The sequence below is a fragment of the Trachypithecus francoisi genome, unplaced genomic scaffold (assembly GCF_009764315.1).
Source record: "Trachypithecus francoisi isolate TF-2019V2 unplaced genomic scaffold, Tfra_2.0 Lachesis_group0, whole genome shotgun sequence".
Classification (NCBI taxonomy): domain Eukaryota; kingdom Metazoa; phylum Chordata; class Mammalia; order Primates; family Cercopithecidae; genus Trachypithecus; species Trachypithecus francoisi.
Window position 1 is genome coordinate 37,443,040 of NW_022681453.1, and position 26,923 is coordinate 37,469,962.

The 26,923-nt window shown below is 41.0% G+C and overlaps 1 protein-coding gene across 2 annotated transcripts in view; it reads right to left on the bottom strand.

The window, feature by feature from the left end:
- Nucleotides 1-2,137: 2,137 nt before the first annotated feature.
- The window catches only part of EOGT (EGF domain specific O-linked N-acetylglucosamine transferase), a 39,881-nt gene continuing 15,095 nt past the window's right edge, over nt 2,138-26,923 (bottom strand). For both annotated transcript variants that reach the window (XM_033210393.1, XM_033210392.1), the window contains 9 exons: nt 23,731-23,834; nt 14,339-14,431; nt 13,908-13,979; nt 13,694-13,780; nt 12,845-12,913; nt 7,781-7,842; nt 4,724-4,843; nt 3,381-3,483; nt 2,138-2,810 (listed from right to left, as the gene is read on the bottom strand). In XM_033210393.1, coding sequence (XP_033066284.1) covers nt 2,664-2,810; nt 3,381-3,483; nt 4,724-4,843; nt 7,781-7,842; nt 12,845-12,913; nt 13,694-13,780; nt 13,908-13,979; nt 14,339-14,431; nt 23,731-23,834 — 857 coding nt within the window. In that variant the 3' untranslated portion in view covers nt 2,138-2,663. The remainder of the gene's footprint in view (nt 2,811-3,380; nt 3,484-4,723; nt 4,844-7,780; nt 7,843-12,844; nt 12,914-13,693; nt 13,781-13,907; nt 13,980-14,338; nt 14,432-23,730; nt 23,835-26,923) is intronic.

Consider the following 26,923-nt stretch of genomic DNA (forward strand, 5'->3'; position numbering starts at 1 on the left):
TGTACCATTTATAGAGGCATCATGTAATAAACTGCTAAATAAAAGGTATAACTGTTGATCAAACCGAATTCTTCACCAGAGAGGTACTTAATTTTTATAATCTAAGAGCTACCAGATTGCCAAAAACAAAGCACAGAAACATTCAGACACAGAAAACCTTAACAATGGTTCTGATATTCAAATAAGATATAAAACGATTTATTCCAAAGCCATACCCAAAATATACAATGAAATGCATCCCTGTTAAAGACTTAATAAAAAGAGCAATCTTTACATTTTACAATGTGAAGACCTTCTGTTCCCACAAAAAGTCTCATGAAAGTTAATTCCATAAAGTGTTAAACGTATTTTCCTGTTTATATAAAATGTATTCTCTTTAAATGCAAAATATTCAAATATAGCAGTTTTATTTTGAAATTGTTCTCAATTTCTGAAATTCTCACTACTCTACAGCATCCCATTTCCACACGCTTCTTAAAACGAGGTAAGAAGACAAACGGTGAAACCTTTTTTCAGATCATTTTTTCAGAAGTCAATGCCTTGCTGACGTGAAGTACAACATGCTTTTGTCATTCCTTTCGTCTGAAATATTTTCCCAGTAGTTACTCAGTATTTTGCACAAAAAAAAACCTTGCAATACCTGTCATTTAAAAATCCGTAACATGTTGTAATTCTTTCTATACGATTTTAAGATCTGAATCAAAGCTATTGCTACAGTGATTCACTATTTTCTTTACAGGTACTTTAATAAATATTCCTCAATTCTAGAAGACTATTCAAATCCTTTAAAGTGGGGGTCAGCAAACATCTTTTGTAAAGGTCCAGATATTTTGTTTTGTGTGTCATTTTTCTGATGCATATTTTTTACAACTGTAAAATGTTTTTAAAAACTATTTAGCTATTCTGTAATTTGCTACCCCACTATTTTAAAAAATAGAACTAGTCTCTAAATTAGACTACTCAAGTGTTAATAAAATGTAAACTTCACATTGTGCAGTAAAATAAATCCACGGTTTCTGACTACTAAATTGAAAGTTCATAAGCAGTAAGAAATGAATCCCATTCAAAGAGTAGGGCTACATTCCAGATATTCTTTTTAATCAATGACACTTTCTTGTGGCTTTTCACTTTGATTGAATGTCACACATCTTTAGTTTGTTTTTTCTTGGTCTTACTTTTTTATAGGGAAAAATTCTCATGAGGCTAATTTGAAGTTTTTGAAATTAAAGACTAGAATACTTTGATGCTGACAGAGGTAGATGCACACACACTGGTATATGCAGTTACAAATACATAAAATGGAAACCACTATTTCATATACAAATTAATCACAAATGCACTCCATGGCTAAGGAGGAATCAGTGGAAACCAGATAGAAGGTATGCAAAACAGTCCTACAGAATGTTCTAATTTTCTTTTATCACATATAGTTGCTACATTTTAGGAAAACATGATTTGAATACGAGACATGTAAATATAAATTAATATAGTGGCATGATTTACTCAGGTTCTTGATGCATATAACCTGGAGGTGACTAAACTCTGATCTATATAACATGGTCCTATAGCTTGGTACTGAGAATCACAACTCTGCGTGTGTGTGTGTGTGTGTGTGTGTGTGTGTGTGTGTGCTGCATGTTTTCCTTTCCTACTACAAACAGTGTTGTAACCAGATTATGGCAAATAAAAGAACAGTTGTAAATTTACCCAAATATATCATAAACAAGTTGGAACACTCTGGAATTACAGTCATATGATATTCTACAAAAATATTTACAAATTCTAAAGCTGAAAAAGTTGAAAACTTTGGTATCCATAAAAAGAGAAAGTTCAGGGCCATGCGTGGTGGCTCACACCCGTAATCCCAGCACTTTGGGAGGCCAAGGTGGGAGGATTTCTTGAACCCAGAGTTCAAGACCAGCCTGGCCAACATGGTAAAACCCTGTCTCTATCAAAAATACAAAAATTAACCAGGCGTGGTGGTACACACCTCTAATCCCACCTACTTGGGAGGCTGAGGCACAAGAATCACTTGAACCCAGAAGGCAGAGGTTGCAATGAGCTGAGATCATGCCACTGCAGTCCAGCCTGGGTGACAGAGTGAAACTGTGTCTCAAAAAAAAAAAAAAAAATTTAGCCAGGTGTGGTGGTGCAGGCTGTAATCCCAGCTACTCAGGTGGCTGAGGCAAAAGAATCGCTTGAACCTGGGAGGTGGAGGTTGCACAAACTGAGATCATGCCACTGCGCTCCAGCCTGGAGTTAAGCAACCTATATCTTTAATGTTATAAAGTCAGCTTCGTGAAATTTGGGCTTAGAAAAATCTATTAGGTTATATATATCTGTTAGGTTTTTTTTTCTGTTTCAGAAAAAAAAAAAAAAGAAAGAAAGAAAGAAAGTTAAAGTGTACCAGGGAGTCCATGCTCAATTTTTGAACTATAAAAAGTTTTCAGTGCAAAATTATTGCTATTGATAAATAGCAATGACACAAAAACCACATGAAACACTTAACGTCTATAAAACACATAACAATATCCTGAAGGTATGTTTTGGCATAGAAAAGGTAATTCAGGGATAGGAAATAACAGGTTGCTTTACTGATTTAATTCTAAGTCTGGGTGTTGGAGTGTTTAAACACTCTCTTTTTGCAAACAGACTCAACGTATTTATAGCTCATCACGTTTCTTCTTAAATGGCCACTTTGGGTGTTGCAATACGTGGTCTGCAGCCTGAAGGACAAGATACATAAATTCTTCTACATCGAAAGAGTAGTTGGTGAACTTCGGGTGCTCCCCCAGGGTTGGATGGTGGCCCTGCGAAAACAAACCAAAACACGAATCCATAACTCACTAAGGGCATGGTTTTCTCTACAGCAAGAAAATTATGTTACTTTGGCTAAGGCAACTAATTTATGTTCTACATCAGAGACCAGCAAACTTTTCCTGTTAAGGGCCAGAAGATAAATATTTTCAGCTCTGCTGACTCTAAGGTCTCAGTCACAGTTACTCCACTCTGTCACTGAAGTGCACAAACAACTAGAGACAGCGCATAAACAGACAGGCATGACTGTGCTTTCTTTACAAAAACATGTCATGGGCTGGATTTGCCCACAGGGCTGTTGCTTCTTGATCCCCTCTCTATATATAATCTAATAGATTTTTCTAAGCCCAAATTTCACGAAGCTGCCTTTATAACATTAAAGATATAGGTTGCTTAATTCCTCCTTTTCTCCTATTTGCAAATATAAAATAAAACAATTCAGTATTCCAGAGAACAGTTTATCTTTGCAGCACTCAAGTTCAATAACCGTTTTTCATATCAATAATTGGATACTTTAAACCAATTAAAAATGAAGCAAGGTAAGTTTTGTGATTGAACTTTACCTTATCCTGAGGAAAGACTTTGTTCTGCCTTTGCCAAGTGATGTAGTGAATGCCTCTCAGCCTGGCCAAGTCTAAGTAACAGCGTTCATCTTCACAGTTGTACCTAAGGACACAAGGGTGTCACAACATGAAGCTTTTGTCCAAGGTTTTTGCCAAATCAACAACTCTCTATGAAAATAAAATGCAGCTCCCAAATATGTCCTTGCAAAAGGTTGTAAACAAGACTGACGAAGATAGTAAACAAGACTGAGGAAGAGAAAGTAAAAATATTCTCTGAACTAAATGAACTTAACTTTTAAAAAACAAAATAGGATCATGGAATGGAAAGAACTGACTTTGTTCAGTAGGGCTTGCTGCCCATGAACTTGACATCACCTTATAATACCTATCTTCAAATGTATTTAAGTGGCAAGGGGGATGGGTAACACTTCCAAGGTCATATAACTAGTGAAGGATGCAAAAGTAGAACCCAGGTCTATTAGACTCTAAGGCTTGAGTTTTCTCAGTTACATTTCTCTCCCTTCTCTCTCCTTTCTTCCATCCTTCCTTCTCTCTCTACAGGAGAAATGACAGGAGAAATGACAGAGACAGAATCCATTATCTGGCTATTTCTCTACATATATTATATATATTTTTGAAATGTTTTGCAGGGCACTGGAAGTTCATGACAACTTTTTTCCTAAATAGCCTCCTATTTAAATACAGAGTCAAATCATTTTTCAAATGAAACCATAGAATCCAGATATTTAGCATAATGGGGGGGAAACAGGTAACAGTAACTGCTGTTAGTGTCTCAAGAACTAACATGAAACACAGTGTCAATAGCAGAATTCTTATCAGAGGGAAGGCCATGTCTCCATAAAACCAACCACTGAGTTAAAAGCATGCCCTGGGCAAATCATTAATACCCAAGGGCCTCAGTTTCCCTGTGTATGGGATCAGCAAGCACTAAGTGAAGTGGTTGGCTTGTGTTTTGGAGCTATGTTGTGCATGAGACATAAATGTTTTCTTTTAACACAATAACTACACTGTTTGCAAGAAGCAGCTCAGAGTTTGGGAGGTATGCAGGAACAAACTCAGAATAAGGAAACCACAGATTCACATCTTCCGTATCATGCTGGGGATGGGAAGATGAAAGGGTAGTTGGCTTACTAAGCGCAATGGCAGGCTACGTACTTTGTATTTTTAGCTTCAGGCCTTTTTTCTTTCCAGATGTCTATATGATGTGACTTCTGTTTTTGAATGATTAAATATCAAGCCTTTTGATGCTCAGAATGAAAGCCTTAGCATGCATAAAAAGCATTATCAGTTGCTTCAATGTAAAACTGCCTCCAAACACTTACAGTTCAAACACAGCAGCCCAGTCTGGAAGGAAAAGTAAGTGGGTCAGACCAGCTCCATGCATTCCAATAAATATGTCTGTGTTGTGTGTGATCCTCAGTTGATCTAAAAACCCAAGTTCTCTGTGAACATACAGAGTAACACGAAAGAGATGGGGAGAAGAGAGAAGTATCAGGTTGAGTTAGTTCATGATTCATAGTAAGGATATTTATAAAAGTGTATTGCCCATTTTAAACCACATTCCATTTTTAAGAAGCATTTTTGCCAATTTCAAGTGCTCTCTAGTAATTAATAAATTTCTTAATAATTTAACATATTTTCTAAGTAAGCTCACCTATCCTTTTAGGTTTCAGTATATTTAGTTTTAAAGGAAACTTTAATATCTGTCTTAAATGGAAAATCAGTGACATATGACATTAACAAAATTGTAAAAATTGACATAATCAAACTAAGTAGTGTTCAAATTGAGATAGATACTATTGCAAGACAAAGCTCAGAGCCTGAGGCCTGCTCTTTCTTCATGAAAAAGGGAAATTGGCAAGTGTTAAAGAGATGTTATGACACACTAGCACTAAATTAAAAACTATTTCCTTAGGATAATATAAGGACTTTTTAAAAAGAAAAATTTCTCCTTGTGTGATTTAAATTTTTTAATGCCAGCTGAGTGCATCCAAAATGATCTCAGATACCACCAGTGCATTATCCTGCCTTTGGAATAGACAAATACACAATTTTACGCATCTTAGGACTGTACAAGTGTTCTCTAAATCCAAGACACTAATAAGTGTGTAACCCTTGAACCAAAAATAAGTCCCCAAACAGTTCACCGAGGTGAGGCTAGGGAGAAATGCTGGAATAAGGCTGACACTCTGAATAAACAGAAAGAAATGAGATCTCCCAGCCCCACTTTACCCAAAGTAAAGAAAAAGAAATGATCAAGATTATTTTGGATCTAAGAAGGGAAGGTGAATTCCCTTTTACACCAGCTAACAACAAAACTCCGCACAGGAAAAGGAAGACAGCTCCATGTGTATATGCATCGCAACGAGAACATGTGCCTCAGTTTCTCCAGGAATGTGAACTGGTGCCAAGGGAAGGACGGCCATTCACCCAGATGAACATATCCCTGGAGCCGCCAGTTGTGGAAACGCCTGTGGTCAGCACTCACCAATCCCCACGCTAACATGTTACTAATATTTCCTGCAGACTGGCAAGATACGAATTCACTGTCATTCTTGCTTATCTGAGAAACTACAACATACCCTTAAAAGCCAGTCAATGATACAGCCTCAGAGGTGCCCTCCCCAGTTCCTTCCATTTCTTCCCAGCCTCATCTCAGTGAATGGTTTTGGGACTGATGTGGGGGCCCCATCTTGGCTCACTCATTTCTTCAAGCAACACTGACACAACATTTCTTCAGCACAGCAGAGTATAATCTGTAAAATGGGATTGGATGGGCCAACTCAGAAGACTGTTGAAAGCATGAGATGAGATAAATAATGGCTGTTTTTACGATTGCTATTTATCTCTATTCAGTGTCTGAGATCCTCAAGACCAGGGCTATGCCATCCGCCATAATAGGATTCCTACTGCTGAGACTGGCGACCAGCTCATGAGTCCCCAGTAGAGATTTACTGCACAAATGAAGTAAAGTAATGTAGGATGAATGAAGTGCAAAGCTCCCATGCTTACATTCTCTGAAATTAAGTGTATCTATATTAGATACCCACATGCTGGGACATGTGTACTTCTTTTAACTGGAAAGTCTTCATAGTGTTAGATTTGGGAAACACAGCTGTGATTGCAGGTGGACATGGAGACAAAAGTTTTCACTTTTCCTTTTGATCTTTTCTATACTGCCTGACTTTTTCAACCAGAAACATGTATTACTTTTACCAGTAAGATGTAATTCTAGCAACAGGAATTACCTAAACTGTGAATAATAGACATATTCTGTCTTTCTAAGTCTTTTAGTTGTATTAAGAGTTTTAAAAGAAATGTAAATATTTGATAACATTTTTTAAAATTTCATGTTATTCTGACCCTCAAATTATCCCCATATAAATAATTTTAAGTCAGATGTTGAAATCTGGCAGCAGGCAGGGCAAATTAGGTTTATAACATCTGTAAATTTTGAACTAGTTGCCCTTTTTTAAAATTTTTTTTTATTTTTTGGAAACGGAGTCTCGTACTGTCACACAGGCTGGAGTGCAATGGTGCAATGTCAGTTCACTGCAACGTCCACCTCCCAGGTTCAAGGCATTCTCCTGCCTCAGCATCCTGAATAGCTGAGACTACAGGCACATGCTGCCACACCCGGCTCATTTTTTGTATTTTTTAGTAGAGATGGGTTTTATCATGTTGCCCAAGGTGGTTTCCAACTCCTGAGCTCAGGCAATCCACCCTTCTCGGCCTCCAAAATGCTAGGATTACAGGCATGAGCCACTGTATCCAATCTGCTAAGTTTTTAAAATTATGAAATTTTAGGCCAAGTGTGGCGGCTCATGCCTGTAATCGCAGCACTTTGGGAGGCAGAGGTGGGCAGATCACTTGAGGTCAGGACTTCAAGACCAGCCTGCTAACATGGTGAAACCTCATCTATACTGAAAATACAAAAATTAGCCGGACATGGTGGCACATGCCTGTAGTCCCAGCTACTCGGGAGGCAGAGGCAGGAGAAACACTTGAACCCAGGAAGTGGAGGTTACAGTGAGCCAAGATGGCACCACTGCACTCCAGCCTGGGCGACAGAGCAAGACTCTGTCTCAAAAACAAACAAACAAACAAACAAAAAATTTCCGAAATTTTAAATGAAAATCTGAATTCATCACTTATTTTGAATAAGGAGATGGAGTCTCAACATCAGGCCCCAGAAAGAAAAAGAGTAACTGCCCTTGTTCCCAGGGCCCTCACCTGCCCATTTCATTCATTTATAGGATCTACTTGTCCCTTCTGGGCCTACAAATGCCAGTGACTCCCACTGGAAAAATGCTTTCTAGCCCTCTTGATCTCATCCAAGCAAAAGTTGACAGTGTCTGCTGAGATTGGCTATTACTTACCTATACTTGTAATCAACAATCTGGACTTCAAATGTAGGTACTGTTTTCAGTGCATTTACAAGCTGGGAAAAAAGAGAAACATTTAGCATTTCTTTTCCTTCTTTCTCTTCTGTTTTTCCTTTATGAGTCCTAACATTTCTTTCCTTGCATATACTATTTCAGATATTAAATATCATTTGGTAACAACAACAACAAATAAAAAGAAAATAAATATCATTTGGGTCGACAGTTTTGAACCGTCATTAAGTTCAAATCCAGGCTCCACCTGTGAACACATGACTCTACCTCCTTCAATACCAATGCACTGTGTTGTTGTGAGGCTGAAAGGAAAAGAAAATTCATGGAAGCAAAATGCTAGGCACAGAAATACACTAATCATTAACTGTTATTCCAGCCTTTACCTTAAGAGTTTTTGTCCCATCCATTATCTCATTTCAGACAAACCACTAGTGCTTTGAACCTCATCCTCTGAAAATACTAAGGTCTTGGCAGAAAAACATTTTCAGTACTTCTACATAAAAAAACTATTATTCTTCTAGCAAACAGAAAGTAACAAAGCATTGTTAATCTGTTATGAAAAATATAGTCATGGTTCTCTGTCCCCCACAATTAGGCCATAGGGGATCACCACCATTCAGAAATGTCTGCACCTGAATCATGTTGCCTTGTGGCATGCTCTACACTGCAACAGCAACATCAACAGTTGCACATATCATTGACGGGGCATGTAAGCGGTGCTGGCATTTCTAAGTGTGTCGTTAGGCTTACTTCACTTAATTCTCATAAGCATCATACCAGTGGCCAGGCGCAGTGGCTCACGCCTATAATCCCAGCACTTTGGGAGGCCAAGGTGGGCAGATCACCTGAGGTCAGGAGTTCGAGGCCAACCTGACCAACATGGTGAAACCCCATCTCTACTAAAAATACAAAATTAGCTGGGCGTGGTGGCGCATGCCTGTAATCCCAGCTATTCAGGAGACTAAGAGAGGAGAATCACTTGAACCCAAGAGACGGAGGTTGCAGTGAGCCGAGATCGGGCCATTGCACTCCAGCCTGGGCAACAAGAGCAAAACTCTGTCTGAAAAAAAATAAATCATACCAAGTAAGTATTAGTACTATGCCCACTTGACAAATTACACAAGATAGGCTCAGATAAGTGAAATAACTTTCTCAGGATCTCACAGCTCCCAAATGCACAGCCAAAAATAAATCTAGGTCTTCTGACCCTAGAACCTGTGTTCTTAACCAGTGTACTCTATTGTCCTGCTTCCAGAAAGCAACAAGCAGTGACCAAGATTGAATCCCTCCCATGTCAAACACACACACACACACACACACACACACACACACACAGAGTCATAACTGGAAATTTCTCTCTCCAGACAGCCCCTGAACTCTTATGAAGAGTTGAAGGGGTAAGAAGAGTAGCATTCTGTTTTACAGGAGAGATGGCAGATGGTATAAGCCTTGGTCTTTTACCGAGATTGCCCACATAAAAGGAATCACGTGTGCTGAGGGTCTCAGGGCAAGCATGCCCTTTTTCATGACTTCTAGTTGCACGAGAAAGGTGGCCCTATCCCTTCCGATAGCTATTTAAACCCTGCAGTTGGGCAGGATTCCACAAGCCATGATTTAATGAGGCCATTTGGGTTGTATTATCTATTTATTAATCAAAGTATAGCCAAAGGTGCTTTCTTCCCTGCCCAGGAGCTGCCTTTCTAGTGAGATCCAATCCTCAGGATAGAAGCAGCCAGTTGGGTGCTCTTTGGTTTGGAGTTGGGGGCTGAAAGATCAAATTTCACCTTTGGGCGCCATCATCTGGGCAATGTGCATGACTGAATCTGAAAACCTCACGCCTGCATTAAAGCACCTACCAGCACTACACCTTTCTTTTTTTTTTCTTTTTTTTTTTTATTATACTTTTAAGTTCTAGGGTACATGTGCACAACATGCAGGTTTTTTACATATGCATACATGTGCCATGTTGATGTGCTGCACCCATTAACTAGTCATTTACATTAGGTATATCTCCTAATGCTATCCCTCCACTCTTCCACCTCCCCACAATAGGCCCCGGTGTGTGATGTTCCCCACCCTGTGTCCAAGTGTTCTCATTGCTCAATTCCCATCTCTGAGTGTGAACATGCAGTGTTTGGTTTTCTGTTCTTGAGACAGTTTGCTGAGAATGATGGTTTCTAGCTGCATCCATGTCCCTACAAAGGACATGAACTCATCCTTTTTTATGGCTGCATAGTATTCCGTGGTGTATATGCACCACATTTTCTTAATCCAGTCGTCACTGATGGACATTTGGGTTGGTTCCAAGTCTCTGCTATTGTGAATAGCACTATACCTTTCTACTGGACTTCTCTGCAGCAGCCTGATGCTATTCCTCAGCCTGCCCCTTCCTGATGGACTGGGGCCAGATGTAGATTCTGCCTCCTCTGAAATCTATTTGCTGTTTCAGTAGTAGCACACTCTGGCTAGGAAAGCAGTTTCAGTCCCCGACTACCTTGCCTCATGTCCCCATTACTCTTAATCACCAGCTGGGTGACCTTAGGCATGTTTTTTAACCTCTGAGTCTCAGTGTCCTTGTCTAGGATAGAGGATAATAATACAATACCTACCTCATGGGTTTGCTGGGAGGGTTGGGGGGCACAATGTACAAAAGGAACACACAATAATATGCTTGACCCCCAATTGCACTCAATATGTATGGTCTATACCAATATATACTGTTGACCTGTTGGCTACTGAGGCTTCCCATTTGTATACCCAACGTTGCACTATTTGATAACGTTATTTCTAGGTCTTTAAACACACACATACAAACACACACACACTGCTCATTTCTTCCATCCACAGAGCTTACAATTAACACCTCATTATGCCATATGTTCATGTCCTCTGTAATCCATATGGGTCTCAGGAAGAGACGTTAATTACATAATTCTGATTAGCTTGTTAGGCAGCCAAATTAGTCTGTGTAAAATATTTTACCCATCAAAACATGACCCCCTCCCCCAACTTCCCTCTTACTAAATATTGTCCAGTTTGTTTCCAATTACCTGCTCAAGTTAAAAGCCTCCAGTCACACTTGATCCTTGATACCTTTCCTGGCCTTCTCTAGTGTGAATGTACTTCTACATTCCAAAAGTAAGTATCATAGGTCCTATCTCCAAAATATATCTTGAATCCATCTACCATGTCATCTCTACTGTCATCACTTTGGCTAAACGCTCTCCCCTGGGCCACAATAACAGCTTCTGATCAATATCCTTGCTCTCACTCTTGCAGGCAGAATGACTTAAAAACAAATGTCAATTCATGTCTCTCCCTCTGTATTTGTTTTCTATTTGCTGCTGTAACAAACTGCCACAAATCTAGCAGCTTAACACAACACAATTTATCCCCTTACAGTTCTGCAGGATTGGAGCCTGACATGGGTCTCACTGGGCTAACATCAGGGTGTCAGCAGGGCTGTGTTCCTCCTGCAAGCTCCAGGGAAGAACCCACTGCCTTGCCTTTTCCAGCTTCTAGAAGCCCTCTACACTCCATGACTCAAGGCCTGCCCCCTTCATCTGCGAAGCCAGCAACATGGCATCTCTCTGGCCCCACTTCCCTTATATCTCCTTCTCTGACTCTTTCCTGCCTCCCTCTCCCACTTTTAAGGAAATGATGAACTGAGATCTGATCAGTGAGAAGAAGCCAGTGAAGAAAAGAGCTGTCCAGGCACAGGCAAAAGTTCTCTGGCAGATGGAGTTTAAGGCCCATTTGTGATTATACTGGGCTCACATGGATAATCCAGGATAATCTCCTTACTTTTAGACCAGTTGGTTGGGCACCTTAATTCCATCTGCAACCTTACTTTCCCTATGCCATGTAACCTAACCTGTTCGTAAGTTCCAGGGATTTGGACATGGACATCTTTTGGGAGGAGGAGGAAGAGACATTATTCTACCAACAATGCCTTGCTTTAAAACTTCACAGTGACTTTCCCCTACACTGGAATAAAATCCCTCTTCCACCAAGGTCTAGGAGGCTGATATGATCTGTGACCTCCCTGCCCCATGCCTGACTTCTTGGATATCGCCCCACCTCTCTCAAGATGCTACAGTCATATTGGTATTCTCTCTGTTTCTAGAATACTGAAAGTTCAGTCCACTAGAATACATTTGCCTCTGCCTGGGAGGCTCTTTCCCTTGTTAGATCCTTCTCTAATTAGGTCTCAGTCTAAGCAGTGTCCCTTTGATGCCCTCATATGAGTACCAACCCCCTCCATCCACATTCCCAGTCTCTATGACATCACCCTGGTTCATATCCTTTGAAGCACTTATCACTGCCTGACATCACCGTACTTATTGACTTTTTTACTTACTTCTTATCAGTCTCTCACCTCTAGAGTGTAAGCTCCATGAGGTCAGGCACCTTCCCCATCTTTGCTCTACTCTATCTCCAGAACATGGCCTGACACATAGCAGGTGCTCAATTAACTATTGTAGAATAAATTCTTACTACTGAGAGGCTATCTTCAGGCCATGATGTTGTAGGTAGTGGACTTGCATGATGATCTCATTGAGGTTAAATATAATTTATGAGTTAGTGCTACTGAAATGAGTCAGGATGCCAAAAATGCAGTTTCTAAGACATGGTCATGTAACAGAATAGAGATTCTTCCAACTGAATCTGCTGCTGATACCACAGGATCAATGGCCTCAACCATCTTTTGCATCAACTATGCAAAAGAAAGTCTTGCATTTTTGCTACTTTTTTGTCCGGATGCCCTCTACTGCAGTCAAGGCAAGATTCAGACAGCTTTCTCCAGGCTGAGTTGATGCAGATGAACATTTACTATAAGGCAAAGCTAGTTTGTCCATGGTTGGTTTGGTGAATCTCACTAGAAATTCAAATCCAATAAATAAACTGGGTATAGGCCATCAAACTTTTCTCAAAACTAATAGTTTTAAAACCAAAGCTTTTCATTGTAATGCAAAAAGAAAAAAAAGCACAATTTTCTTTATAAATTCAATATGAAGGCATTGAAAATGTATACCAAAAACTAACCTCATTTTGGTTTAGGATTTTCCGGTATTCTGTGCTCCGTGCAAGAATGGTGACTCGAATTTTTCCATCCTGTAATCAAAATAAAATAATGAAATAGTAAAATAACACTGTATATGCCTGGGTAGATGAATGAACATCTGAACCTAAAATGTGATTTTCACAAAGAGATGAAACTCAACCAGGATCCATTAATAGAACTATTCTTTTTTAGCCTGATTCCTTCACCACTCTCAGGGAATAAAAATGTATCCACTTCAACCACCAAAGGCAAAAACCAATTCATTACATTATCTGTTTGGTTGGGTGGGTGAATTTTTTGGCAGGGGTTGTGTAAGTTAGATGAATATTTGCGGAGGTGAGGGAGATATAGCCAATGAAGGGGGAAAGGAGGGCAGGAGGAAGCACATTCTTGCAATATCCCTTATTTTCTCTTTTACAGGTTTTTGACACCTAGTTTCAGATGACTTCAAGTCAGAAAATGTTCTTGGGTTTTGTTTTGGGACAGAGTCTTGCTCTGTCACCCAGGCAGGAGTGCAGTGGCATAGTTTTGGCTCCCTGCAGCCTCTGCCTCCCGGGTTCAAGCAATTCTCATGCCCCAGCCTCCTGAGAAGCTGGGACTACAGGCACGTGCCACCACGTCCAGCTAATTTTTGTATTTTTTGCAGAGATAGGGTTTCGCCATGTTGGCCAGGCTGGTCTTGAAATCCTGGACTCAAGTGATCCACCTGCCTTGGCCTCCCCAGAAAATGTTAACACGAAAACATGGTCTCCTGATTATTTCTGTTTCTGAAAAGGTGGTATCAACTTTTATTAGGGAAGAAAACTCAAGCCCATCTCAGAATCCATTACCTTGGGTCCTTCTTGTGTGATGTTTAGTCTGTGTAGCACATGCTGGGAAAATGCCCTGAATAGTCCAGTATTTTGACAGCCAGATATCTAAAATAAAAACAATGGTTGATATTACAATGAATACTTCTGTATTGTAATTTAAGATACTGTCAAGTTATGTATAAATGTTATAATGTCTGTAAATATGAATGCTAATGGTAGACAACATGCTTACCAGAGGAGTATTATAGAACAGCCCATATCTCATGCGGGGGAGTAATGAAAAAACAGCTTCTTTAAAACATACCTAAGAACAAAGATACATTAAAAGATAAGAGGATGTAATTTGCACCCTTCACACCAAAATAGCATGTATAATTTTGAAAAATTGATTTTAATTAATCTCCATTTTGCATTAAGATTGTTTGAATAGCACACTATTTCATTCAAAGAGAACAGAATTCATATTTTTGGAAAGATTATAGAAAAAAGTTTTCAAAGGCTGCATGATTAACAACACTGATGATTCTAATTATAATAAAAGAAATTCAGAATTCAGAAATCAGTGGTAATGGCTAATAGGAACTCATAATAAATGTTTATTTTATGAGTGAGTCATCTGCACTCAAGAGATATTCACAGACATTTCAGGAAAATTTCCAGTACCCTTTTGGAATCATAAGTTTTCAAATGTATAATGTCATAATCAGTAAATGCATTCCATGTGTCGGAGAACAGGTCACCATATCCGTAAGAACTCTGAAAGTAGAAACAAAACAAGGTTTTAGGGCAATGAAAGGATACAGCATGACTTTTCAAAGATGCAACAAAATACCTGAATTTGCTTGTGTCAAAAACTAACAATCCTACACAAAATCCGTATAAGCAAAATGGATCTTCATCTTGGGCCAGAGCAAATGCCTAATTTGATGAAATATCATCAGAAATAATTATCACAATTATACTCTTAGCCATTAACAGTGTTTCATTTTTCTACCTTAACTTCTTTTATTCTCACATCTTTGAAGTTGTAGTTCAGGGTTTTTTCCTGTGAACATCTTATCCAAATTATAGATGCACACAACACACACATATACCACCGTTTGTACACACTCTGTTATGCTCAGTGTGCAAAAACCATCAGGATGAATGAAAAATACTTTAGAAAAAAATTTCAGAGCAAGAAAATGGGTTCAAAGTTTTAACACTGGCTGGGTGCAGTAGCTCACAGCTGTAATCCCAGCACTTTGGGAGACCGAGGCGGGCAGATCACCTGAGGTCAGGAGTTCAAGACCAGCCTGTCCAATATGATGAAACCCTGTCTCGACTAAAAATACAAAAATTAGCCGGGCGTGGTGGCATGTGCCTGTAATCCCAGCTACTTGGGAGGCTGAGACAGAAGAATCACTTGAACCCGGGAGGCAGGGGTTGCAGTGAGCTGAGATCATGCCATTGCACTCCAGCCTGAGCAACAAGAGCAAAACTCAGTCTCAAAAAAAGAAAAAAAGAAAGTTTTAACATTAAAAATAAAGGCTGGTCACAGTGGCTCATGCCTGATTCCAGCACTTTGGGAGGCAAAGGTGGGAGGATCACTTGAGCCTTGAAGTTTAAGGCTGCAGTGAGCTATGATCATGCCATATACTCCAGCTTGAGCAACAGAGCAAGACCTTGTCTCTAATAAAATAAAATAAAAATAGATAATATATGGAATTCTATTAAATGTCCCCCCACCCATTGACTAGTGAATAAAAAGTGGTAATTTCCGATTAATATTAATGGTGTCAATAACAACTTTATATAATAATAGCATCCTACACACTTCCTGTGTTCCAGGCACTGTTTTGGGCACTTCACATTATTAATGTACATTAAGCCACCCACAAGCCTAATGAGTAGATAATATAATTTTCCCTATTTTGCAGATGAGGAAACTGAGACACAATTTTAAGTCATTTGCCTACACTGCAAAGCAACTGAGTTATAGAGCTGGGATTCAACCTAGCCTTTGCTGCCAGTTCCATCTGACAGTTGCCTCTCAGTGGGAATTAGTTCTTTCTAGTATAATTACATGTTTTTTTGGTTTTTTGTTTTGCTTTGTTTTTGTTTTGAGATGGAGTCTCACCCTATCGCCCAGGCTAGAGTGCAATGTTGTGATCTGGGCCCACTGCAACCTCTGCCTCCCAAGTTCAAGCAATTCTCCTGCCCCAGCCTCCCGAGTAGCTGGGATTACAGGCACACGCCACCACACCCAGCTAATTTTTGTATTTTTTGATAGAGACAGGGTTTCACCATATTGGCCAGGCTGGTCTCAAACTCCTGAGCTCAAGTGATCTGCCCACCTCGGCCTCCTAAAGTGCTGGAATTAAAGAAACCACACCCAGCCTCATTTCTCTTTTGAAAAGTAGTTAATTACGAGCTCCATTAGCTAAGAAGAAGAAGATCAACTAATTTTTAAATGGTTTCACTTAGATTGAAAAATTCAGCCAACAGAAATCAGAAATATGCATTGTAGCATTACATTCAAGCTCTATAGTTATGCATTATGTTCATGTCTTTTTATCTTTATAGCATTTTCTCAGATTTTCAAAATTTTATGTTGCACATACTGCAGTTATTTCAAAGTTATTGAGATCTGTTAGATGTGAAAATTTTAAAAAAAAGGCTTCTTTCCATGTTCCTCCAATGCCATTCTAATAAAGGCCCTTCTCAACACCATCTAAAATGAAATGTCCCTGTTCTGGCTCAATAATAAATAAAGGGCAATTAAAAGAAGTGATTCTGGATGGTTTCCTGAGATAAAATACTTCAGATAAAATAAGATATGTTTGAAAGGAAATTTTAATAATAAAATACTATAATCCTGATTGATCCTTCCTCAGGGAAATCATACATTATTTAATAAGAACCACTTCCAGAAGCTTCTTTTCCATGTTTCCCAAGTCCAAATTATCTACCATGAGGGAAGGAGGGGCTTCTTCCTACACTCATGTTGAAGAATATTTGGATAGTCTTCAAGATGACAAAAAATTTCCTTTAGTGTGTCTCAAATTTAAACATGCACATAATCTATGACTTAGAAATTCCACTTACAGGAATCTGTCCTACAGAAATGCTAGGATGAGCATGTGAAGATATAGGTATATTGAAAGGATGTATGTGTTTACAGTAACATTTCAGTAAATACCAAAGAACTAGAAACAAAACCAAATGTGATGGGGGGGTGGGGTGGGAAATGAATACATGCACTGATGCATGCATCCAACTTCCAAAACATCCATTAAACAGAATACCACATAGCACCTAAAGTAAGGATAGCCCTAAAGGTACTGACTTAAAGAGACATTCCAGAGATAATACTAAGGTGGCAATATGAGACAGAGAGTATATTTTCCATAAGAATATAAACACATTGGCCAGGCATGGTGACTCATGGCTGTAATCCCAGTGCTTTGGGAGGCTGAGGTGGGAGGATCACTTGAGGCCAGGAGTTCAAGACTATATTAGTCAGTTTTCACGCTGCTGATAAAGACATACCTGAGACTGGGGAGGAAAAAATGTTTAATTGGACTTACAGTTCCACATGGCTGGGGAGGCCTCAGAACCATGGCAGGAGGTGAAAGACACTTCTTACATGGCAGCGGCAAGAGAAAATGAGGAAGAAGCAAAAGCGGAAAACCCTGATAAACCCATCAGATCTCATGAGACTTATTCACTATCACGAGAATAGCATGGGAAAGACTAGCCCTCATGATTCAATTACCTCCCCCCCGGTCCCTCCCATAACATGTGGGAATTCTGGGGGATACAATTCAAGTTGAGATTTGGTGGAGACATAGCCAAATCATATCATTCTGCCCCAGGCCCCTCTAAATCTCATGTCCTTACATTTCAAAACAAACCATGCCTTCCCAACAGTCCCCCAAAGTCTTAACTCATTTCAGCATTAACCCAAAAGTCCAGAGTCCAAAGTCTCATCTGAGACAAGGCAAGTGCCTTCTACTTATGAGTCTGTAAAACCAAAAGAAGGTTAGTTACTTCCTAGATATGATGGGGGTACAGGTATTGGGTAAATATAGCCGTTCCAAATGGGAGAAATTGGCCAAAACAAAGGGGTTACAGGGCCCATGCAAGTCCGAAATCCAGCACGGCAGTCAAACTTTAAAACTCCAAAATGATCTCCTTTGACTCCAGCTCTCACATCCAGGTTACGCTGAAGCATGAGGTGGGTTCCCACAGTCTTGGGCAGCTCTGCCCCCGTGGTTTTGCAGGGTACAGCCTCCATTCCAGCTGCTTTCACGGGCTGGCGTTGAGTATCTGCAGCTTTTCTAGGTGCACAGTTCAAGCTGTCAGTGGATCTACCATTCTGGGGTCTGGAGAATGGTGGTCCTCTTCTCACAGCTCCACTAGGCAGCACCCTACTAAGGACTCTGTGTGGAGGCTCCAACCTCACATTTCCCTTCCACACTGCCTTAGCAGAGGTTCTCCATGAGGGCCCCACCCCTGCAGCAAACTTCTGCCTGGGCATCTAGATGTTTCCATACATCTTCTGAAATCTAGGTGGAGGTTCCCAAACCTCAATTCTTGACTTCTGTGCACCACAGGCTCAACACCACATGAAAGCTGCCAAGGCTTGGGGCTTCCACCCTCTGAAGCCACAGCCCAACCTGTACATTGGCCCCTTTCAGTCACGGCTGGAGCGGCTAGGACACAGGGCACCAAGTCTCTAGGCTGCACACAGCATAGGGACCCTGGGCCCAGCCCACGAAACCACTTTTTCCTCCTAGGCCTCCAGGCCTGTGATGGGAGCAGCTGCCATGAAGGTTTCTGACGTGGCTTGAAGACATTTTCCCCATGGTCTTGGGAATTAACATTAGGCTCCTTGCTATTTATGCAAATTTCTGCAGCCGACTTGAAATTCTCCCCAGAAAACAGGTTTTTATTTCCTATTGCACAGTCAGGCTGCAAATTTTCTGAATTTTTATGCTCCGTTTCCCTTTTAAAACTGAGTGTCTTTAACAGCACCCAAGTCACCTTTTGAATGCTTGTCTGCTTAGAAATTTCTTCTGCCAAATACCCTAAATCATCTCTCTCAAGTTCAAAGTTCCACAAATCTCTAGGGCAGGGGCAAAATGCCGCCACTCTCTTTGCTAAAACATAACAAAAGTCACCTTTGCTCCAGTTCCCAACAGGTTCCTCATCTCCATCTGAGACCAACTCAGCCTGGATTTTATTGTCCAATTCACTATCAGCATTTTGGACAAAGCTATTCAACAAGTCTCTAGGATGTTGCAAACTTTCCCACATTTTCCCGTCTTCTGGGCCCTTCAAACTGTTCCGGTTGCTGTCTATTACCCAGTTCCAAAGTCACCTCCACATTTTCGGGTATCTTTTCAGCAATACCCCACTCTACTGGTACCAGTTTACTGCATTTGTCTGTTTTCAGTCTGCTGATAAAGATATACCCAAGACTGAGAAGAAAAAGAGGTTTAATTGGACCTACAGTTCCACATGGCTGGGGAGGCCTCAGAATCATGGTGGGAAGTAAAAGGTACTTCTTACATGGTGGCGGCAAGAGAAAATGAGGAAGAAGCAAAAGCAGAAAACCCTGATAAACCCATCAGATCTCATGAGACTTATTCACTATCACAGGAATAGCACAGGAAAGACCAGCCCTCATGATTCAATTACCTCCCCCGGGTCCCTCCCACAACATGTGGGAATTCTGGGAGATACAATTCAAGCTGAGATTTCGTGGGGACACAGCCAAACTATATCAAGGACCAATCTGGGTACCATAACGAGATCTTGTCTCTACAGAAAATAAATTCAAAAATTAGCCAGATGTCAAATCAGAAGACAGTAATATATATTATATATACACACACCCACGTACATATGTTATGACAATATATATATTGTCATAACACATATATAACATATTTATGGAAAAGAATAGCCAGGGATGGTGGCATGCACGTATAGTCCTAGCTACTTGGGAGTCTGAGGCAGGAAGATCACCTGAGCCCAGGAGAGCAAGGCTGCAGTGAGCTAGGATCATATTCCTGGACTTTAGCCTGGGTGACATATTTGCACTTATTAAAATAAAGAGAGTCCTGCAAGGGATTCACACACAACTGCAGTTACCCTTGGGGGAACAGGGAATTGGAGAGGAATAAGGAGACTTCTTAAAAAACTTTGCATACTTCTGTGTTGTTTGAACTCATTATAAACAGGTTATTACTTTCATAATTAAAAAAGTAATCACGGCTGGACATGGTGGCTCACATGTGTAATCCCAGCCCTTTGGGAAGCCGAGGCAGGCGGATCACCTACGGTCAGGAGTTCAAAACCAGCCTGGTCAACATAGTGAAACCCTATCTCTACTAAAAATACAAAAATTAGCCAGGCGTGGTGGCCCACACTGTAATCCCAGCTACTAGAGAGGCTGAGGCAGGAGAATCACTTGAACCTGGGAGGCGAAGGTTGCAGTGAGCCAAGATTGCGACACTGCACTTGAGCCTGGGTGACAAGGCAAGACTCTGTCTCAAAAATAAACAAAAAAAAGTACTCATAAAGCTATACTACTTCTCAGCACAAGCAAATGTGGAAAGCCTACAGTAATTTCTCCTTTTATTCATTCTGTTTGATAAGAGCAACCCTGCTGTGCCCAGAGAGGCAAGTGAAGATGGGTCCCTTTATGCATGTTTGCAGGTTGGTGGCCTTGCCCATCCCACTGAGGATGCCACATGCTGAAGGGAGTAAACTGCAGAGCTTTACAAGGAGGAGAGGGAAGGCCCCATAGGCTTCCTTGTGGGGACAGTTTGGAAAATATCACCAAGATGTGAACTGCAGTAACAGCTACCTCCCTGCTCTTCCCTGGGCAAACTGCTCGTCCAAGACCATCAGGACTCTGGCAACACCATCCACTGTGAGGGATTCATGTCATGGTCAGCCTGCAGGTCACAGCGCTGCTTAATTTAAGGCCTTACCAACAAAAGAGAAATAGCAGCCACACAAACCCTTACTTAGTGCCATCCCCATCCAACCTACCATCTTCTGTGGGCCTGATTTCTGGAGCAATCTGGCAGAGCTGCCTGTCCTGAGAACCTGGCATAGTAAATGGCAAAGACTTCTTTGACCAAGAATGCAGGTTTAAAATGGATGCAAAGGGAGTGGTAAAGGAGTGGGGGGTAACACCGAGCAGCCACCCTGCTGGGCTACCCCCATCCTGCCTATCTGTGCCACAGCGGAGGTCCAACTGCCCTCATGTCTCATGCTCAGCTGACTGAATAACCTGGGGTCTTCATGGTGTCCGTGCATCCTACTCCAGCAGCCACAGAGAAGGGGAGGGTTGTAGAAGCTGGCTCACTATAACAGTCCATTTGAGGAAGATGTGGAAAAGCATGCAACAGGTACAAGGAAGCTTCTGGAAGGCATCTGATAAATTTCTGTCAACTTAGTTTGGCAACTTAGGTACAGTCCTCTTCAGAGAACTTTAAGAAGACGACACAGCACTGTGGTGTCCAAGCACAGGTCTGGAGTCAGGCTGCCTGGATGGAAACCTTGCTTCTGCCCTCGCTGACGGCATTATCTTACAACACTCACAGGCCTCAGCCTCTTGTCTGTAAAATAAGCTAATGAAAACTCAAGTCCGCAGGGGGTCATGAGCAGGAAATGAAGTAACATAATTTATGTTAATTACAAAATTTAAAAATAATTTTGCTTAAAAAGGGCAAAACAACCATGAGTTAATAATTTAGGGCTTGTAACAGCTGCTGAGTGTGACCTGACTTCACTGATACAAAAAGAAGAAAAGAAAGGGACTGTTGTTCCCTTTGCTCACAAAACATTTCCAAGAAATGAAACTGTGGTGGCAGCAAAACTGAAATACAAAAGGGAAACGTAAATGCATATAGATAGAAAATAAAAGAAAGCATTAACACGCCAAGAATTATAGTCTCATCAGACTTCAAATCTAACTCAAAGTCTAGGGAGCAGTGATCCTGAAAACCTTTTTACGCAGCTCTACTGCAAGCCTCTTATCAGTGAAAAAAGGGTCAGCAAAACTATCTCTCCTTCTGCATGAGAAGTTGACCTCCTGTTAACTAGCTAACTCGGCTCTCTGGAAATGGCAATGCCTTGTGTCAACCATGTGCCTAGGCAGCATTGCTTCTGATCTAAACAGATAGATGCTTGATGGGTAAATTGCATCTGGACTGGGAAAGCCATGTTCCAGATTTCCTGAGTACACTGACTCCTGGAACCAGGCATGTCTCTTTCAGGGATCCTGGAGACTTTGCCAATGCAGTTGTGTCAGGAGATGTTGGCCTCAACAGGATATGAGGCTCTTAAGCCAAGGCATCGCCTGTACCTGCCCCAGGCAAATCTTGTCTCCTTGCACCTGAGCTGTGCTGTGTGAACTGCTAGCACTCCCTCTGCAAGAAACACCTAAGGATGCCCTGCCAGCAAGCTGTGGTTCCCCTGCAATGTCATCCTGAATAGACTCACACCAAGAGCCGAGCATATGAATGTCGTGAGTCAGAATGTTGAGTGGAACCTTATATGACCCCTTGGTGGGTGTTCCAACTTCCCAGTTTAGGCAACCTCTCTCGTGTACACTACAAACCATTTATTCTCCTTATTGTAATTGTCACAGTTAACATTCAGAGCACAAGTACTGTGTACCAGGCATTGTGACTGTTCATGCACCATATGGTTCCTTCTCAAAATGACACCTAGGTAAGTGTCATTAACTCACTATCTCATTTCAGAGCTGAAGATTCTGGGGCACATCTTGGGGTTTCCTTAGCAGGTGGAGGGGCCAGATATGGGAAGAAGCAGGGAAAAGGCAGGCAAAGAGAGAGAAGAAAAAAAAGACTGCACTAAAAACAAATAAATAGCAGGTGTCACTCAATGCATGTATTTATGTGCATGCCTAAGAACTGCCCTATACAGTGAGCTGAAACTCACAGCATAATTCAGCACAAAGGACATAGTAACGGGGAAGCTGCTATTAAGCAAAGGCAGACAGTAAATGCAAAAGGCCAAACAGTAAACAGAGGCAAGCACTTTCAACATAGGTTATAGAGGTTGAGTGAATGACAGCCTTTTTTTTTTTTTTTTTTTTTTTTTTTTTTGAGACGGAGTCTCGCTCTGCCGCCCAGGCTGGAGTGCAATGGCTGGATCTCAGCTCACTGCAAGCCCCGCCTCCTGGGTTTATGCCATTCTCCTGCCTCAGCCTCCCAAGTAGCTGGGACTACAGGCGCCCGCCACGTCGCCCGGCTAGTTTTTTGTATTTTTTAGTAGAGACGGGGTTTCACCGTGTTAGCCAGGATGGTCTCGATCTCCTGACCTCGTGATCCACCCGTCTCGGCCTCCCAAAGTGCTGGGATTACAGGCTTGAGCCACCGCGCCCGGCCAACAGCCTTTTTTTTTGAGACAGAGTCTTGCTCTGTCATCCAGGTTGCAGTGCAGTGGCATGATCTTGGCTCAATGCAACCTCCACCTCCCAGGTTCAAGTGGTTCTCCGACCACAGCCTCTTGAGTAGCTGGGACTACATGTGTGTGCCACCACATCTGGCTAATTTTTGTATTTTTAGTAGAAACAAGATTTCACCATGTTGGCCAGGCTAGTCTCGAACTCCTGGCCTCAAGTGATCCACCCGCCTTGGCCTCCCAAAGTGCTGTGATTACAGGTGTGAGACACCGTGCCCAGCTGAATGGCAGTCTTTCATATGTGTGTCCCAGAGGAACACTGAGCCAAAGTCACTAAATCTCTGGCCTTTGGCGCTCCACCCATCCAGAAAGGGAAAGAAACCTTCCCCACTGCCTCATTCTAAAATTCAAAGAACGAAGGTACACACATACATACCTATCTGCCTATATGTATATGCAAATGTCAACACATATATGTACAGATACGTTCGCACCCAACCGCATATGTGCGGGTGTGGATATTGAAAAGTATGTGTCTTTGAAAATTCTGTTTCACAATATCAGAGTCACACACTGATACAAGGGAAAGACAGTACTGAAGCGGAGAGCACATTCTTACTTACGGTGTCCCACATCACGATGTACACGTCAGTACTGAATGAGTTATTAACGTGCTGGGTAATATAAAGATTGATGAAATCACAGAAGTGGTGATACATGTTAACACCTAGTGTTGGAAAATGAAACTACATTAATTAACACCAAAGAGTACATGATCAAGCAAGTTTAATTCTATCCCATCTATTTACAGTTTAAGAGAATTTTAGTTGAAATGGGGAAAAAATAACTGTTTTGTTTTTCCAAACATGAAATGATCTAGATACATAGGTAGTTCTCAATTTATGGCCTGATTGGGTTTCAAAAGTCACTCTAAAATTGGTTATTTAAAATCAGGAATGCATTTCCCCATATATCCCAAGTAACAAATGATGATTAAGTTCCCAGAAAAAAACAAGGTAGGTCTATTTAACTCAAAACCGAGTTGAACTACAGGCCCAGGAAGACAACTCATTATTTCTTCTGACTTTATTTATTTATTTTTATCAGGGGTAGGGTCTTGGTATGGTGGCATGTGCCACCATGCCTAGCTTGATCGTTTATTTTTTAAAGTCAATTAAGGGGCCAGGCGCAGTGGCTCACACTTGTAATCACAGCACTTTGAGAGGCTGAAGCAGGCCAATCACTTGAGGTCAGGAGTTCAAGAACAGCCTTGCCAACATGGTGAACTCTCGTCTCTACTAAAAATACAAAAATTAGGTGGTGTGGTGGCACCTGCCTGTAATCCCAGCCACTCGGGAGGCTGAGGCAGGAGAATTTGCTTGAACCTGGGAGGCAGAGGTTGCAGTGAACCAAGATCATATCACTGTACTCCAGCCTGAGTGACAAAGTGAGACTCCATCTCAAAACAAAAAAAAAAGAAAAAGAAAAAAAAGCAATTAAGCAACATCTGTTCATCATGGAAGTACTGGCAATGATGGCAACTAACATTTTGGTAATTTTCATTCCTGTCTCTTTTTTCCCTATTTAATTATTATATATATATCATTCCTGGAAAAACATTAACCAATTATCATATAAAAGAGGTGAATGTCATGTGTTCTGATTGAAAGAGAAGGAATTCTGGAGTAAGAAGCTGAATTCCAGCACAGCCATGCATGTGCAACACTCTTAGATGAGTTCATCAAGTCCCTAAGTTTTAGCTTCTCTATAGAAATGGGAAATAGTTACCTAAGTCCAGCTTTATTATGAGAAACCCAAAGATAATACATCTTAAAGTGCCCATCCCAGTGCCAGGCACATAGGAAGACCTGAATGAAGACTAGTTGGATCCCACTAGGTCAGATAGAGTGGAGAGGGCTGTGGGTGCCACTATTTGTAAGTTCACATGCCACTCATTAAAAAGAAATAGAACGTACACCCTCTCTACTTAGGTATGCAGGACCCAATATTCATCCTGGAAATGTACAAATCTAAATGGGATGAAATTCCAAGAACTGACACTTAGAGCATGCATTTTAAAGGTGGGAAAATGTTAAGTAAAAGAAAAACAGGGACTCTCAAAAGCAGAAATCATAAAATATTCTGACTTCATTCCCACAGTGAATAAATAACATTGTGTGCCAGAAGTAACAGTATAAAAATATTCTGTTTTTTTCAGCATGGTTATCTTAGATTATTGTTTGGAAGGGCTAATTTTTTCATCCAGAAAAAACCTGGCAAAGAATATATTTTCAAATTAACAAGAAAAAAAATGTTCTATTGGAATCCATCCTCTTTTCCCAGGTTAGCCATAGAGCACACACGAGCTCTTTCACATAACATTTAGTGAGTTCCTAACAGTTACTGAGGAATGCAGCAGGCACAAATCAGTACTTGGGGCTGTAAGAATTTATAAACAGAGAAGAAAACATAAGCTCCATCCTTGAGAAATGTGACCCCTAATGAGTCTTGATCTGTAGAATTCTCATTTTCCTAAGGTACAAGTTAACATGAAAAGGGAAACTGAACCAGGCACAGTTACTCACACCTGTAATCCCAGAACTTTGGGAGGTCAAGGCAGGAGGATCACTTAAGCCCAGGAGTTCAAGACCAGCCTGAGCAACCTAGTGAGACCCCGTCTCTACAAAAAATATTTTAAAAATTAGCCAGGCATGGTGGTGCATGCCTGTGGTCCCAAATACTTGGGAGGCCAACGTGGGAGGATCCCTTGAGCCCAGGAGGTTGAGGCTGCAGTGAGCTGTGATCATGGCACTGTACTCCAGCCTGGGCAATAGAGCAAGACCCTGTCTCTAAAGAAAGAAAAGTAAAATTGGAAGACAGCATAATTTAGAAGAAAAAAAGTAGAGTTATGAATATAGGAAAGAAATGGGACATGTCTACTCTGGCCCATTATTCTCACTTTATATACTTTATTGTATAAGTATCTGCATAAATTTAATAGCTCACACATATTTGCCACTTTTACAGGCAGATCAGTGTTTTCTTTGCCCCTTTTTAATCTTCATATTTTAAAAACGAGTCAAAACCTGGAACATAGCATTTTTACTTGCTCTTAGTTCAAAAACCTAAACTTGTCTGATTTCTGAATTTAATACTTCGTAATATTAGAATTATGACTTCAGAAGGCAGAGCACATTAAAACTATGATCAGGGCCGGGGCGGTGGCTCAAGCCTGTAATCCCAGCACTTTGGGAGGCCAAGACGGGCGGATCACGAGGTCAGGAGATCGAGACCATCCTGGCTAACACGGTGAAACCCCATCTCTACTAAAAAATGCAAAAATCTAGCCGGGCGAGGTGGCGGGCGCCTGTAGTCCCAGCTACTCCGGAGGCTGAGGCAGGAGAATGGCGTAAACCCGGGAGGCGGAGCTTGCAGTGAGCTGAGATCCGGCCACTGCACTCCAGCTCGGGCGACAGAGCGAGACTCCGTCTCAAAAAAAAAAAAAAAAAAAAAAAAACTATGATCAATAAATTATAGTAATTCTGAAATATGTGTGACAGAGGCTCTCTATATTTCACTGTAAACCCAACCTCTCATGAATTTTGATATGATCTAGCACAGTAATCCCTGTCTCTCATAATGAGAGAGACAATATAGTACAATCTGTGTTTCTCCTCTCCAGTGTAACTAGTTTGCAAAGTTAAAGCTCTACTTGCAAGCTGAGAAAGAGGCTATAAGTCTAAATGATAAAATAATTTTAATTTTATTTCAAGAATAAATTACACTGGTAACTTCCAGAAGAATTTTAAGTTCACT